At 40.6% G+C, this 16,888-nt stretch overlaps 1 protein-coding gene across 2 annotated transcripts in view; it reads right to left on the bottom strand.

Moving 5' to 3' along the window:
- The window catches only part of Ccny (cyclin Y), a 151,240-nt gene that overhangs the window by 50,626 nt on the left and 83,726 nt on the right, over positions 1-16,888 (bottom strand). For both annotated transcript variants that reach the window (XM_029472158.2, XM_021150564.3), the window contains one exon: positions 14,941-14,975. In XM_029472158.2, coding sequence (XP_029328018.1) covers positions 14,941-14,975 — 35 coding nt within the window. The remainder of the gene's footprint in view (positions 1-14,940; positions 14,976-16,888) is intronic.

Here is a 16,888-nt window from a genome sequence, read left to right on the forward strand (position 1 = left end):
GGATTGCAAGCTTGTACAACACTCAGGAAATCATTCTGGCAGTTCCTCAGAAAATTGGACATAGTACTAATGGAGGATCCTGTAATACCTCTCCTGGGCATATATCCAGAAGATGTTCCAATTGGTAAGAAGGGCACATGCTCCACTATGTTCATAGCAGCCTTACTTATAATAGCCAGAAGCTGGTAAGAACCCAGATGTCCCTCAACAGAGGAATGGATACAGAAAAATTTACACAATGGAGTACTACTCAGCTATTAAAAAGAATGAATTTATGAAATTCCTAGGCAAATGGATGGACCTGGAGGGCATCATCCTGAGTGAGGTAACCCAATCACAAAAGAACTCACATGATATGTACTCACTGATAAGTGGATATTAGCCCAGAAACTTAGAATACCCAAGATACAAGACACAATTTGCAAAACACATGAAACTCCAGAAGAACGAAGACCAAAGTGTGGACACTTTGCCTCTTCTTAGAATTGGGAACAAAACACCCATGGAAGGAGTTACAGAGACAACGTTTGGAGCTGAGATGAAAGGATGGATCATCTAGAGACTGCCCCACTCGGGGATCCATTCCATAATCAGCCTCCAAACGCAGACACCATTGCATACACCAGCAAGATTTTGCTGAAAGGACCCTGATATAGCTGTCTCTTGTGAGGCTATGCCGGGGCCTCGCAAACACAGAAATGGATGCTCACAGTCTATTGGATGGATCACAGGGCCCCCAATGCAGGACCTAGAGAAAGTACCCAAGGAGCTAAAGGAGTCTGCAACCCTATAGGTGGTACAACAGTATAAACTAACCAGTACCCCCGGAGCTGGTGTCTCTAGCCGCATATGTAACAGAAGATGGCCTAGTCGGCTATCATTGGGAAGAGAGACCCCTTGGTCTTGCAAACTTTATATGCCTCAGTATAGGGGAACACCAGGGCCAAGAAGTGTGAGTGGAGGGGGGTGTAGTTGAGTGGGGGGGTATGGGGGGCTTTTGGGATAGGGTTTGAAATGTAAATGAAGAAAATACCTAATTAAAAAAATATGTGAACAGTGAAAAAAAAGAAAATACAATCTGTTTTTTAAAAATTAAAGAAAAAAAAAAGGAGCAAGGATATCATGAATTTTGTAGGCAAATGTGTGGAAAAAGAAAATATCATCCTGAGTGAGGTAATCCAGATCCAGAAGACATGCATGGTATGTACTCACTAATAAGTAGATATTAGCCACATAAAGACTCAACAAAGAAAGAGAACTTCAGACCAATTTCCCTTATGAATATCAATGCAAATATATTCAATAAAATTCTCACAAACCAAATCCAAGAACACATCAAAACCATCATTCATCATGATCAAGGAGGTTTCATCCCAGGGATGCAAGGATGGTTCAATATACAGAAATCCATCAATGTAATTCATCATATAAACAAATTCAAAGACAAAAACCACATGATCATCTCATTACATGCTGAGAAAGCATTCCACAAAGTCCAACACCTCTTCATGATGAAAGTCTTGGAAAAAAATCAGGAATTCAAGGCCCATACCTAAACATAATAAAGCAATATACAGTAAACCAGTAGCCAACATCAAACTAAATGGTGAGAAACTAGAAGCAATCCCACTAAAATCCGGCACTAGACAAGGCTGCCCACTCTCTCTTTACCTATTCAATATAGTATTTGAAGTCCTAGCCAGAGCAATTAGACAACAAAAGGAGATCAAACGGATACAAACTGGAAAGGAAGAAGTCAAAATATCACTATTTGGAGATGATATGATAGTGTATATATAAGTGACCCTAAAAATTCCACCAGAGAACTCCTAAACCTGATAAACAGCTTCAGTGAAGTAGCTGGATATAAAATTAACTCAAACAAATCAGTGGACTTTCTCTACAGAAAGGATAAACAGGCTGGGAAAGAAATTAAGAAAATAACACCCTTTAAAATAGTCACAAATAATATAAAATACCTTGATGTGACTCTAACTAAGGAAGTGAAAGATCTGTATGATAAGAACTTCAAGTCTCTGAAGGAAGAAATCAAAGAAGATCTCAGAAGATGGAAAGATCTCCCATGCTCATGGATTGGCAGGATATATGAGCATAAAAATGACCATTTTGACAAAAGCAATGTATAGATTCAATGCAATCCCCATCAAAATTCCAAGTCAATTCTTTACTGAGTTAGAAAGGGCAATTTGCAAATCCATGTGGAATAACAAAAATCCTAGGAGAGCAAAAAACTGTTCTCAACAATAAAAGAACCTCTGGGGGAATCACCATCCTGACCTCAAGCTGTACTACAAAGCGATTGTGATAAAAACTGCATGGTACTGGTACAGCGACAGACAGGTAGATCAATGGAACAGAATTGAAGACCGAGAAATGAACCCACACACCTATAGTCACTTGATCTTTGATGAAAGAGCTAAAACCATCCAATGGAAAGAAGACAGCATCTTCAACAAATGGTGCTGGCTCAACTTGAAGTTAGCATGTAAAAGAATGCGAATTGACCCATTCTTATCTCCTTGTACAAAGCTCAAGTCTAAGTGGATCAAAGAACTCCACATAAAACAAGAGACACTGAAACTTATAGAGTAGAAAGTAGGGAAAAGCTTTGAAGATATGGGCACAGAGGAAAGATTTCTGAACAGAACACCAATGGCTTGTGTTGTAAGATCAAGAATTGACAAATGGGACCTCTTAAAATTGCAAAGCTTCAGTGAGGCAAAGCACACTGTCAATAAGACCAAAAGGTAACCAACAGAGTGGGAACAGATCTTTACCAATCCTAAATCCAATAGGGGGCTAATATCAAATATATACAAAGAACTCAAGAAGTTAGACACCAGAGAAGCAAATAACAGTATTAAAAAATGGGGTACAGAGCTAAACAAAGAATGCTCAACTGAGGAATACCAAATGGCTGAGAATGACCTAAAAAAATGTTCGACATCCTTAGTAATCGTGGAAATGTAAATTCAAACAACCCTGAGATTCCATCTCATGCCAGTAAGAAGGGCTAAGATCAAAAACTCAGGTTCTAGCAGATGCTGGTGAGGATGTGGAGAGAGAGGAACACTCTTCCATTTTTGGTGGGAATGCAAACTGGTTCAATCACTCTGTAAATCAGTTTGGTGGTTCCTAAGAAAATTGGACATACTTCTACTGGAAGACCCAGCAATACCACTCCTGGGCATATACCCACAAGATGCTCTAACATGTAATAAGGACATTTGCTCCACTATGCTCATAGCAGCTGGAAAGAACCCAGATGTCCCTCAACAGATGAACAGATACAGAAAATGTGGTACATTTACACAATGGAATACTACTCAGCTATTAAAAACAATGAATTTATGAAATTCTTAGCCAAATGGATGGATCTGGAGGATTTCATCCTGAGTGAGGTAATACATTCACAAAAGAACACATATGATATGCACTCACTGGTAAGTGGATATTAGCCCAGAAACTTAGAATCCTTCTTAGAAGGGGGAACAAAATACCCATGGAAGGAGTTACAGAGACAAAGTTCGGAGCAGAGACTAAAAAAAAGACCATCCAGAGACTGCCCCACCTGGCGATCCATCCCATAAACAATCACCAAACCCAGACACTAGGCAGATGCCAACAAGGGCCTGCTGACAGGAGCCTGATATACCTGTCTCCTGAGGGCCTCTGCCAGTGCCCAGCAAACACAGAAGTGGATGCTCACAGTCATCCATTGGATGGAGCACAAGGTCCCAGAAGGAGCTAGAGAAAGTACCCAGGGAGCTGAAGGGCTCTGAAGCCCCATAGGAGGAACATCAATATGAACTAACCAGTACCCCCAGAGCTCTTTGGAACTATAGCACCAATCAAAGAAAACACATTGTGGAACTTGTGGCTCTAGCTGTATATGTAGCAGAGGATGGCCTAGTCAGTCATCAATGGGAGAAGAGTCCCTTGGTCCTGTGAAGGTTCTACACCCCAATGGGAGTGGGAGGGTTGGGGAGAAGGGGTAGTGGGGAGGGGACAGGTGATTTTAGTAGGGGAAACTAGGAAAGGGGATAACATTTGAAATGTAAATAAAAAAATATCTAATAAAAATTTTAAAAAATATATAAGAAATGAAAAAAAGCCTTGCTTATGATATCTGTATGTTGCAGGTACAAAACCTAGTGCTTCCACTAAATCAACAGATTCTGACATAAAAATTCAGCCATCAGTTACCATGCTACTAAGTATTTTAGAGGTATGTTATAATATTAGTAATTCAAACAAAGCAAAAAAAAAAAACACAACAGTATTTTACTTCTAAATGTTGTAGGGTTTCAATCTTTCCTTAGATAATTCCCTGAATATTAAACTGTGATACACAAAGTGCCAAGAACTGGAGCTGTGGGGCACTGTGCTACACTGCAGCAATGAATATAGCCTGAACCCACCCCCCACACTCCTTCATCTATCATTGAGTCTGTGGGTAAGAACATATGTGCCATCCACGCAAACCAGGGGGTCAAAGCTCAGCTTAGTCTTTCACCAAGGCATCAGTCCTGGCCTGTAGGTGGCCCAGCTCTGTATTATTACATCCCCAAACTTAGGGCTGAAATCCTTTCTAAGATAACAATTCCACTCCCAAACCAATGTTCAGCTTCAGTGTCTCATCAATGTAGTTACAAATGGCCTCAAGCCACTAGCTGAAATTCTAAGAGTCAAGCTGTGTTTAACCTAAAACCTTATAGCACTAGCATGCTGAAAGCAGAAACCTATTAGAGCTTTTGTACTGAACTATTCCTTTAAGAGCACAGCAGGAGGGTAGGAATACCAAGGACCAACACCTAACCACAATGCCACAACATGGACAGCTGTTTCTGATGGAACGGAAGAACTAGTGTTCACACCAGTCACAGGATACTCACTTGGGTTTCATCAACATTTGAAATGCTATTCAGTATGCTAGATTGTTCTTAGCTTCAGCCATATGTTTTATTATTGTCCTATGATTCTGAAAACAAACAGTATGCTTATACATGTGTGACAGAGACTCTTCTTGCCCTGCCACATTGCAATCTGCTGGTAAAAAGATGGTAGTAAGAGGCTTAGCAGACACTGGTTACAAACCACAACAATGACCAGCATATCCAAGGTTGCAACAGTGGTACTTTTATCTGGAAGGTAGCCAACAGCAACCTCACTGGACTGAAGGCCCATTCAAAGGGAGAGAATTCATGCCTGCTACTACAACCTAGTCAACTACCCATGGATAGTGAGGCACTGAATCCTAAACTAGTATAATCTCCAACACCAGTCTAAATGTTTATCCTTATATTATATCCACAGATAAGATCTTGTTGATTATCAAAGAAACTTGTTTTTGTAGCAGATGGGGACCATCATAGAAATTCACACCTGGTCAAAATTCAAAGAACTACTAAATGTGGGGTGTCCATCCCCAGTTGATACATTGCAACACACCCCCTACACCCAAGGTTCAGGAAACATCATGGAAGATGTTCTGGGGAGAAAGACTATACATATACAAATCAGAGGACCAGGTTATCTACTGAGAAATAGTTTTCTATATATGTGCAGAGTTGCACCCATGACATGTTAACAAAACAGCCACCTAAGGAAGACTTTTTACACCTAGCTGATATCCCAAGGTAGAAGGAAGAAATCCCACAAGGTCCTACCCACAATAAAAAGCTCTACAGGCAGGCAATGACTGCTCAGTGAGAGAGTTGATCTTTTCCAGGGATGAGCTCCATGACAGGCTTCCCAATCCCATGTGGGCATTCCTAAACACACATACAGATGAGCACACCAGATTCATCAGGTTGCATTTATATATAAGTGTGTTTCTCTTTGTGCCTCTCTCTGCTTCTCTATGCACGTATGTGTGTGTGACAGACAGACTGACTGACAGAATCAAAAAGACAAAGTTGAAGAGTAGTGTGTGTGTGTGAGAATATGATGTAAATATATGACCATGCATAAAAATCTCAAGACTGGTAATAATATAAATGTTAAAAAAATAAGAGGGACACAGTAAGTGTCATGAGTCAGATAACTACCTGCCTGCTCAGTTACTTTGAGGGAGCTCTTAGGTGAATTTACTTAACTGTGGAACAGTTAGAATAGCAAACCTGGCCTGCTAAGGTCAGTACGAGGTATGCTGGAGTTATTTTGGAAGTATTAGGGAGGGATAGTGTATAGAAGGCTCTGCTCCTTTGCATAGTACTGTTTTTTTAAATGTTAGAAATGCCTTCAATGGGGGAAGTCTACGGACATCCTAGATCACAAAAGAGAACGCTCAAGACAGTATTTACTTCAAAAGAGGCTTAATGGGCCAGACAGCTGAGAATCCCAGTAACAGCTGTCTCAGTAACAAGATATTCTCCAGCTAGTGGTATCTAGCAGAGGAGCCAGGCAAAAAGACTATCAGGAAGAAGTATTTGCTCGAGATGGATTATTTCCAATGCAGTACGAGCATTTTTCTTTCAAAGAATGCATATTTTACAAAGTAAATTATGAATGTTAAACAAGATCATTGTAAAGCTAATACTGAAACAAGTCAAGGTTTCTACACAATGCCCATAGTATGAAATAATTTACTATTTACACCAATGTCCACTGATATAAAAAGCTTGTTGGCCTGCATGATGAAAAGCAACTATATGTTATTTATTACCTTGCATTTTAGTTACTGAGGTTATCTGGTTAGTAATCCCAACACTGACGACTGTCAGATGCAAGAAACAAGTGCCTATACCCTCCATAGTGACCCCAGCCTTCACTCTATGTATCTTACCACTCATGCTTAATCAAATCAGGGGGGAGAGCAGCAGACAGAACCTGCTTATTCTGTAGTTCATCTGTCTAGACTGCACACATGTATCTTAAAGGTGTTTGGTTTGGCCCCCAGAACTTCCTGTTATTATACCCATAGTAGGCTATGTCCTCTCTATGTGTCTACATACCCTGCACTCATCTCAGTAACACTAACTATGCTTTGTTCTCACCTGCATTCACTCAGCTGGACTATGTCTAGGACCTGGAATTGAGTCACCAGATGAGAAGCAGCTCTTAGGCTGGCCTGTTGGTAACCCTACCACCAAGCACAGGAAGTCTGCTTCCCCATGATAAATGCAGGGTCCTATATAAGCCGACTGTGTGAGCCTAACGAACTGGCACCTCAAATCTCATGGACAACCTATGCCATCCTGAAGGAAAGGACATGTTCAGCAAAGCGGTGCAGGGAAGCAGTAAGCAGACCCAAGGAGTCATAGTTATTAGACTGAGATGCACAAGGCCTGGGGTTAGGAGCCACAGCTAGGCTCAGGGGCCAGTACTCAAGGATCTGTTCTCCATAGAGCGAGCGCTGTGTAAACAACTCTCACAATCTGTTTGCAAGGGACATCTTAGCTCACCCCCACTATCCTGGAGTATCTGGTAAAGGTAGATCTTTTCACATTCAACAATGAACTGGCTTCAGCCATACATGGCCACCTCGGGCTCAGTCTCTGTCTTAGGCTTCTATTGCTGGACAAAACCCAGCATGATGAAAAAGCGAGTTTGGGAGGACTTGATTCTGCTGACACTTCCAGATTACAGTCCATCACTGGAGGACATCAGGACAGAAACTCAAGCACAGTTGACACTTCCAGATTACAGTCCATCACTGGAGGACATCAGGACAGAAACTCAAGCACAGTTGACACTTCCAGATTACAGTCCATCACTGGAGGACATCAGGACAGAAACTCAAGCACAGTTGACACTTCCAGATTACAGTCCATCACTGGAGGACATCAGGACAGAACTCAAGCACAGTTGACACTTCCAGATTACAGTCCATCACTGGAGGACATCAGGACAGAAACTCAAGCACAGTTGACACTTCCAGATTACAGTCCATCACTGGAGGACATCAGGACAGAAACTCAAGCACAGTTGACACTTCCAGATTACAGTCCATCACTGGAGGACATCAGGACAGAACTCAAGCACAGTTGACACTTCCAGATTACAGTCCATCACTGGAGGACATCAGGACAGAACTCAAGCACAGTTGACACTTCCAGATTACAGTCCATCACTGGAGGACATCAGGACAGAAACTCAAGCACAGTTGGAATCTTGAGGCAAAGCTGATACAAAGGCCATGGAGAGGTGCTGTTGGCTGACTTGCTTTACATGGCTTGATCAGCCTGCTTTGTTATAGAACCCCAGGGATGGTACCACCCACGGTGAACTGGCCCATGCCCCACTGATCACTAATTAAGAAAATGCCAAGAGTTGGATCTCATGGAGGCATTTCCTCCACTGAGGCTCCTTCCTCGCTGATAACTCTAGCTTGGGTCAAATAGACACAACCAAGCAATAGTTCCCAAGGCCCTTATCTGTCCATGGCAGGTGGCAAAGCTTGCCCCTTGCTGTTGTTATGTGATAATGCATGGCCATTGATGTGTAGGCCATACACATCAATGAAAAGTTAAGTAACTTTTCAACAGAGTTCTTATTTTGGGATCCTACTTTTGGTGACAATGAAAGGGTCTTGCATCACTCAGGGCTTGATAGTGTAAAAAAAAAAAGACCACTAAAAGTGAGGTGATATTCAGAGACACAGATAAGGCCTAGCCTGATATGAGGAGAGGATGGTACTGGGACACAGTATGTTCATGAGGATTCTCACATACCCACTGGGCGATTCTGCTACTCGAGGTCTCCACAGCCATTAAGAAAAGGAGGTTTTGTTTTGTTTTCCAAAATAGCTGCAACTTTCTAATATAATGGTTATATATGCTTTAAGTTTTCAGAGCAGGGCAGCGTCAGAGACACATTCAGTTTTAAATACTGGAGGGTAAGACTCTGTAGATGTTTATTTAGGTGTAGTCAGGAGCTGGTGCAGAGCTGATGATGCCATGGAGGAATGCTGTTAACTGGCTTGATTTTCAGGGCTTGCTCAGTCTGCTTTCTTATAGAACCAGGACTACCAGCCCAGGAATGGCATCACCAACAATGGGGCTGGGCCTTCCCCCATCAACCACCAATTAAGAAAATAACCTTACAATTGGATTTTTTGGATTTTCTCAATTGAAGTTTTCTCCTTTCAGATGACTCTGGCCTCTGTCAAATCTATATAAAACTAGCCAGCACAGTCTCACAGAGGTGAAACTTGAAAATTAACATTTTGTAGACAAAACACGGGGTGGGGGGAGGGGGGAACAGGACAAAGACATTCAGTATGAATGGTGGGATGAAGGGTACTTACTATGGATGTGGCCTTATAGTCTTTCTTCCCTATTAGTCTCCACCTGGAAATCCCTCCTTAAGCAAGCCTTAAGCATGAGGCAGGAACATAAAACATGAGTTGTCGCCCTTTAGTTGGTGAAATACTACATAGGTCAGTGTGAAGATCTGATGGCCATCCTGTGTTCTCAGCATACTCTGACCATGCAGCAAGTCAGACTGAACACAAGTTAGGGCACTACGACTCTCCCGTAGCAACCCAGGCACAGAGCAAAGGAAAGAAGGCAGATGACTCAATATTCAGGAACTACATTCCAACTCCATATAGAAGGCTGGGACTTAAGTCACAGCACTTCTCACTAACAACACTCATGGGTCTTTCTATTTTCTAGTCTTTCTATTTTCTAGTATCTTCAATTTCTCTTTCCAGTGTTTTAAAGCTTTCATTGTAGACATTTATTCTAAGATATTTTTTGAATCATGAATTACTATTTTAAAAACCAATGTTTGTTATTAGAATATAGGAAGGCTCTTGATTTTTTTTAAACAGTAATTTTGTATACTACTACTATCCTGCTGAAAATGTTCATCTGCCTTAAGAATTTGATGATTATCTCTAAGGTCTCCTGTGTACAAATTTCTATTTGTAAGTAGGGATACTCTTACTTTGCTTACTCTTTTCATTTCTTTCTCTTGTCTCATTATTGTAGCTAAGACCTCAAGGACTATGCTAAAACAACCAAAACCCTAGAGACAGTGGGCACCTTTCATCTTGACCTTCATTTGAGTAGATACGCTTTGCTTTTCCCCATTTAGGCATAGATTCATGTATATGTTTGTTTAAATAAATCATATTAAGATAGTCTTTGTCCCTTAGGGCTTTTATCATGAAGGATGTTAGGTTTTGTAAAACAACCAACCAATCAACCAACCAACAAGCAAACCTTTCTACAGCTATTGAGAGGACCATGAATTATCTCGAGTTCCCATCCCTGACTCTCTGGAATGAAGCCCATTTGATCATGGTGTATTTTATGTGTTTTTAAATTCAGTTTCCAAGTATTTTACTGAGAATTCTTTTTTGCATGTATATATCCACCAAGAAGACTGTACAATAACTTTCCATTGTGGTTGTGTCATCTGTGGTAAGGTATTACTGAATTTGCAGCGATAGCTTAGTAGCATTCCATCTTTTTTTTTACTTTGTAATTTTTCTCTCAACTTGAAACTTCTTCGAAGTCCAATTCCTTCATCCTAGCAGATCTAAAATCTTTATATAACTGAAATTTTACTGAGTCTTTTTTAGCATTCCCCCAAAATACTATAGTGATACCAAGCACACTAGCTATCTGACAAATTTCTCCTCCAATAAGAATAAGTCTCTTAGAAGCAAAGTTCATAATTTTAAAAACATCAGATTTCAGACTTCCCACTTCCTCTTTTACTTCCATAACATAAGATACAGACTGAAACTAGCAAAGATTCCATTTCCTAAGGAATTATTTTTCAATCACTCACAGCTCACAAGAAACAATCAATTCAGAGCTGTACTACATTAAAAACAAAACAAAAACTACTTAAACCAGTGTTCTTAAAACGAGATGAATACAATATAAGGCCACTTGAGAATCCTATTCTTAATAATTATATAACAAAGCTTCCTGAATTATACTCAATACTAAAACAATGCCATTAGGTGCTAACACAGAACCTGGAAGACCACACTTATGCATGAGCAGTACTACCCTGCCTACATGTGCATCAGTCTCCAGATCACCTTCCCCTCCCTGCTTCCCATGAGTCAGATAGGACAGCCATCATGACCCAGTTGAGAAGACAGGGAGTCTATTACTACTGCAAACATTTTCAAGACTGCCAGAAGTAGCTCCAAAATTCTTTTGGCTCTAAGCCTGACACGTGGACTTCTACTTGCGTCATTTCCTTATGAAGTTTTTAGAACAATCACCTATCTCTAAACTTTTTGAAGAGCAGACACTACAGAATATTTCCTGGTCAGCTTCAAAACATATATGCAGTGAAAAGAGCATGAAAAAGACTAGCCATTCCACTCCTGATCCTGTCTTGGAATGTCTTCTTTCCACCATCCCCAAACTTCATTAAATGCTGTAGAATGATTCACATTATATATGCTGTCAGTAGAAGGCAGGAGGAGGTCATAGAAAAATAAAGCAATTTCAGTTTTGCCTATATTTTGGGAAAATTCTTAACTACAATTATCTGCAACATTGTAATTTATAATCAGAGATTTTCACATTTTAGTTAAAGATCTACTTAAGTATCTCACTTTCAAGAAAAACAAAAGAAAACTTGAGCAAATATATTTTTTAAAAGTCAAATTTTAAATAAAGACCATTATACAAGGCTTTAAACATTTTCATAACATCACATTTTCTTTGTCCATTCTAATTACATCTAAAACAGATGTAATGATTGGAATATTAATCTAAGTACTTGGTTTAGCTGCTGTTGGTGCTCCCAAACCATTTTCTTCCTACGTAAGAAATCTTGAGAAGGAGTGACACTTTAATCCCTTAAACCCTTTTGGTTCCTTCTCTAGCCTATGACTCATTTCTCACAAGAGACAGGTTGGGGCTTCTTTCCATCTGGTGTGTGTACTACTGGGAGCCGGAGGAACATTTCCATCTGGAGGAAGTCACCGTCCCAGAGGCTATGGCCATTAACAGAGATTTTCAACTGGATAAGATCGAAGATCACCTAGGAAACAAGCCTCTGGGCGTGGCTGTGAGATTTTCAAAGCTGAGTAGGTAACTGAGGAGGGAGACTTTAAATGTGGGTGGCACAATTTCCTGGGATAGAGCCGCAGGCTACATAAAAAGAGACAGGGAGCTGAGAGCCAGCCTCCATCTCTACTGCATTGTCGGACTGCAGCCAGCGGCTCCATGTTCCTGCTAGCGGGGACTTCCCGGCAATGAGAACAGCAAACAATGCAGCTATAGCTGCTATTATTTAGCTGGCAGCAGAGGGAACTCTGACGGTTTTCCTCAAAGACAGCCATTGCTTTCATGTTTCTTGACTAACAACATTCTCTTTGTAGACTGCCTGAGCAATACACACTACAGAGGTTCTTCAGAATCCCCTGCCTTCTTCTCTGAGACAGCCCTCTTCTGGTTATCTTGTCCCTGCCCCACTCCACAGGCACATCAAGTCACTGCAGGATGAGGTACATCTCTTCCACAAAAGTCAGACAAGGTGGCCTAGTTAGGGAAACAGGATCCACAGTCAGGGAACAGATATAGGGATAGCCCTGTCTCCAGTTGTTGGGGGACCTGCATGAAGAATAAGCTGCACATCTGCTACATGTTTCTTTATGCCTCAGTTGTTCAATAGCAGGAGGGTGAGGGTTGACTGAGTGCTGAGCTGGAGTGGACACTGTAAGTGTATGGGCCAATGGACTGTCAGTGTTTCACACCCTCCTCCTACTGCTCTTTTTTATTTATTGATTTATTTTTGCTCTTATTATTTTCATGTACATGTGTGTACGTATGTATATGTATATCCCTGAAGAAGCTAGAAGAGGATGTCAGATCCCCTAGAGCTCTAGGAGGTTATAAGCTTCCCTACATGGGTGCTTGGGAATTGAACTCACATTCTCTGAAAACAAGTGCTCCCAACTGTGGAACCATTTCTCCAGCTCCCCTTCTTTTTTTTTTTTTAATATTTATTTGTTATTATATGAAAGCACACTGTAGCTGTCTTTAGTCACATCAGAAGAGGGTGTCAGATCTCATTAAGGGTGGTTGTGAGCCGCCATATGGTTGCTGGGATTTGAACTCAGGACCTTTGGAAGAGCAGTCAGTGCTCTTACCTACTGAGCCATCTCTCCAGTCCGCTCCAGCTCCCCTTCTACTTCTTTTAACTTTTATGTGAGAAGCTGTGAAACTCACAATTGTTGTTCTGACTTAATCCAGTCTGCAGATAGTCTCACTTTGACTCTGTCTTATGTGGCTGAACAGCACTTGGCTTTTTCTAGTTGAAGCAGAACTCATATGCTCATTTGCAGGCAAGTCTGTGAACAGTGTGAAAGATTACAAGTTCCAGGGTCACCTGTTACAAAGAAACTTAGTACACAGCTATCTTTATCCAGAAACAAGTACATGTAAGAAAATAACATCTGTCTGATTCCACTGTATGACAGCAGGTAAGCACTCAGAGTTAGGATGCACAGCCTAGTATCCATATCCACATGCCAGTACATGTCTACTGATTTAGCAGGAGACATGTGCCAAAACTGCATAGGATGTAGGTAAGGTCAGAGTGGAGAACATATGAAAACAAATATAGAGACTGGAACTGTGAGATCTCACCTGTTCCATTAACTATTATCAGGAGTAGCTTGGACAATCAAACACCTTCTCTTTTCACATGCCCTTAAATTGGATCGGGGTCTGGTGGCAATTTTAGCTCTTCCCTCATGAGAATGTTAACGTAGGGTACACAGCCAAGTACATACCACAGGTAAATAACTGAGAAAGAGAACTTATCTTCAATCCCTGCCCTTTCTAGATACAGGAATACACCTTCTAACTCAGACAGACAGACCTTCTAACTCAGACAGACAGACAGACAGACAGACAGACAGACACACACAGACACACACACCATGCACCCTCAAATAACACAAGCAAAAAAAAAAAAATTAGCCCATAGGCATTAGAGAGCTTCTGACTTCTAGAAAGTGAACTACAAGTAGTAGCTGTCATTGCTGCAGAGGGATCACCAGTTTCCTATGACCCAGCACTCACCTTCTGATGGCCTTCAGAGTCTTTATTATACGGCTTTATCATTGCACACATTAGGATCTACAAGTTCCAAAATGCAGGCTAGGAATCCTGAGCCAAGCTTTTGTAAAGTCAGATCCATCACTGCGATTTTCAGTGTGAATTTATATTTATAGCACACTTACTTTAGCAGTTTACCTAACTATACTATATCATTCCTTACCTTGTGGAGCAGTTTTCTTTCTTAAAGAACAAACATGATTAGAACGGGAGGGGTGGTTACAGCTTGTCTGTTGACAGTTTGCCATGGAGGGGTGGGGAGAGGCTGGAGAAAGTAGGTATACCTGTTCCTATCCTGTGCAGCCACCACGGGGAGATATACTGCTCAGAATGGCCAAGGCACTAGAGGAAAATTTTGAAAATGCTTTTAAAATTAAAGGGCCAAATTTAGTCTCCCCATACATACAGATTGTTCTTGAGTATACAAACAAAACTGTGAGGAACTGTCCCACAAACATCCATTGTGTAGAAGAGAAAGAAGAAGCAGAAAGCTGTTCTTGAAAAATAATTACATTTACTCAAAGGGAACTGTACTACAAAAACCAAGCCAAAGCAAACAAACAAACAAACAACAAAAACCCAGGAATTTCGGAAGGAGCAGAAATGAGAGGTTCAAAATTCAAAGCCTCTGCTTTGTTTGGACCTGTGTAAGAATTGCTGTGGTCTTTTCCACAGGCATGTCCCCTCCAGAGCAGTCCTAGAATATCTGGAGACATGCTAGTGGAAGTGACTCCCAAGTAATGCCTAGCAAATCATCATTTCATCACCCCTCACATTCTTTTAAGTACCACACAACACACAGGACATCTTTCCCCACCACACACTCTACTACACAATCATTATGAAAAAATGGGGAGGCAGTTTTACTTACATGGTTAATGAAGAGACTCTTGCGTTTTTCTCTCACTGTGAAAACAAAACATGGGTCAAAAATGTTATGCTTGCATACATAGCAACCCCTGCAGGTGGCAGAGACATGAGCCTCTTTGCTATGCTCATATTCTCCTACCAACCAAGGTTCCCAGTTACTTATTTACCAAACTAAACTGTAAAGAAGCTGCACAAATGGCAGATCTAAACTTCATCAACAGAGGTCAATACACAGTCACTTAAGCAATACCATAGTAACTGTATCTGGAGTCAACTGAAGACAGATTTTCATTACCTGAATGAAGTACTGGTATATCTTATGACAATTATATGTATCCAATACTTTATGGTAATTAAGAGAATTATTTACCTAGAACCCAAATGGATTTTTATAGATCAATATTATATGAATGAATAATTAGTAAGAACACTGATATCCCTAATAGCAGACCAAGTGATGTGGAAAAAAAATTGCTGTGCAGTGGAAGACACTTGGTTCCTCTGGCCAGTACTGCAAACAGGCCTGAGCTTCCTTCTGTTTCAGGAAGCTCCAGGAAGCATTTGCAGTTTCTACACTCAGAGAGACAGATGAGCCTCCCATACTGAATGCTGTTTTGTCCAGCCTTGCTCCTGCATATTCTGAACTGCATTGCATGCCTTTAGCCTCAGTTTTTGTCACAACGGGCAACCCTCCAGCCTCAGAAACCAGAAGGTTGTCAGAGAACACAAAGAAACTTGTGATAAACTACTGTCACTAAATGTTGTGTTGTCCTTTCTAAAGACTAACCTTTATGGGCATACACTAGTCCATCAACTAACCAAGTAGTTCCTTGTAGAGGATATGAAGGACAGGCTTCTGCAAGGAGAAGGTACTATCTCAACAAAGTGCAAATTCAGCTTTTCATCTGAGCAAGCATTATCCTGTGGTTTGTATCCACAAAGCCCTTTAGCCAAGAATTGAAGGTCTTGGAGTTTTCTACACTTATAGTTGTTCTAGATTCATAAGGGAACACTCTTGGTGCCTCCAATATAGCTGAGCCAAAGTCCTGGGCCCAGCAAGTGAAGGGACCTTGTTCTTAAACACTTGTAAATGAAAACTGAAAGAAAGATACCAGAAGAGAGAAAGACCTGCCATGTTCATGGATTGGTAGGGTTCAATACTATGAAAATAGTCATCCTACTAAAAGCAATTTACATATCCAATACAATCTCCTTCAAAATTCCAGTGCAGGGGCAGGCCTTTAATTACAGCACTCCAGCATCAAAAACAGGTACATCTCTCGAGTTATACGTCAGCCAGAGCTATATTTTGAAACCTTAGCGCAAAACAAATAAACAAACAAACAAACCCACCCAATGCAATTCTTCATAGAAATTTTAAAAAGCAACCTTAAAGTTAATATGGAAACACAAAAGAATACAGAAACTCAAAAGATTCTTGAACAATGAAATTGTCAGAGGTATCATCATCCCAGATTTCAAATTATACTACAAAGCTATAGTAGTAAAATCAGCAACTGGCATAAAAACAGTCAATAGAACTGAAGCCCATTACTGACATAGCCACTTCATTTTTGATAAACAGGCCAAAACTATACATTGGAGAAAAGACAACATCAACAAATAGTGTGCTGGTAAAACTGTTTAGCTATCTGTGGAATAAAACTAGGTCAACATTTCAGATCTTACATAGGACTCAACTTCAAATAGATCAAGGACCTGAACATAAGACCTGATGATACTCTGAATCTGTGAGAGGAAAAAACATAAAATATGCTTTAACTTACACAACTAAGAAAAGATATTCTAAACAGTATTCTGGTAATACTGGCTTCAAGACCTGCAACAAATAAATGGGTCCCCATAAAACAGAAAAGCTTCAGTTCCACAGAGTAAACTATAACTGAAGAGAAGAGACAGTCTACAGAATGGGAAAAAATACCAGCTAT

This window comes from Mus caroli, unplaced genomic scaffold (assembly GCF_978045245.1).
Source record: "Mus caroli unplaced genomic scaffold, Mus_caroli_1 scaffold_19, whole genome shotgun sequence".
NCBI lineage: Eukaryota > Metazoa > Chordata > Mammalia > Rodentia > Muridae > Mus > Mus caroli.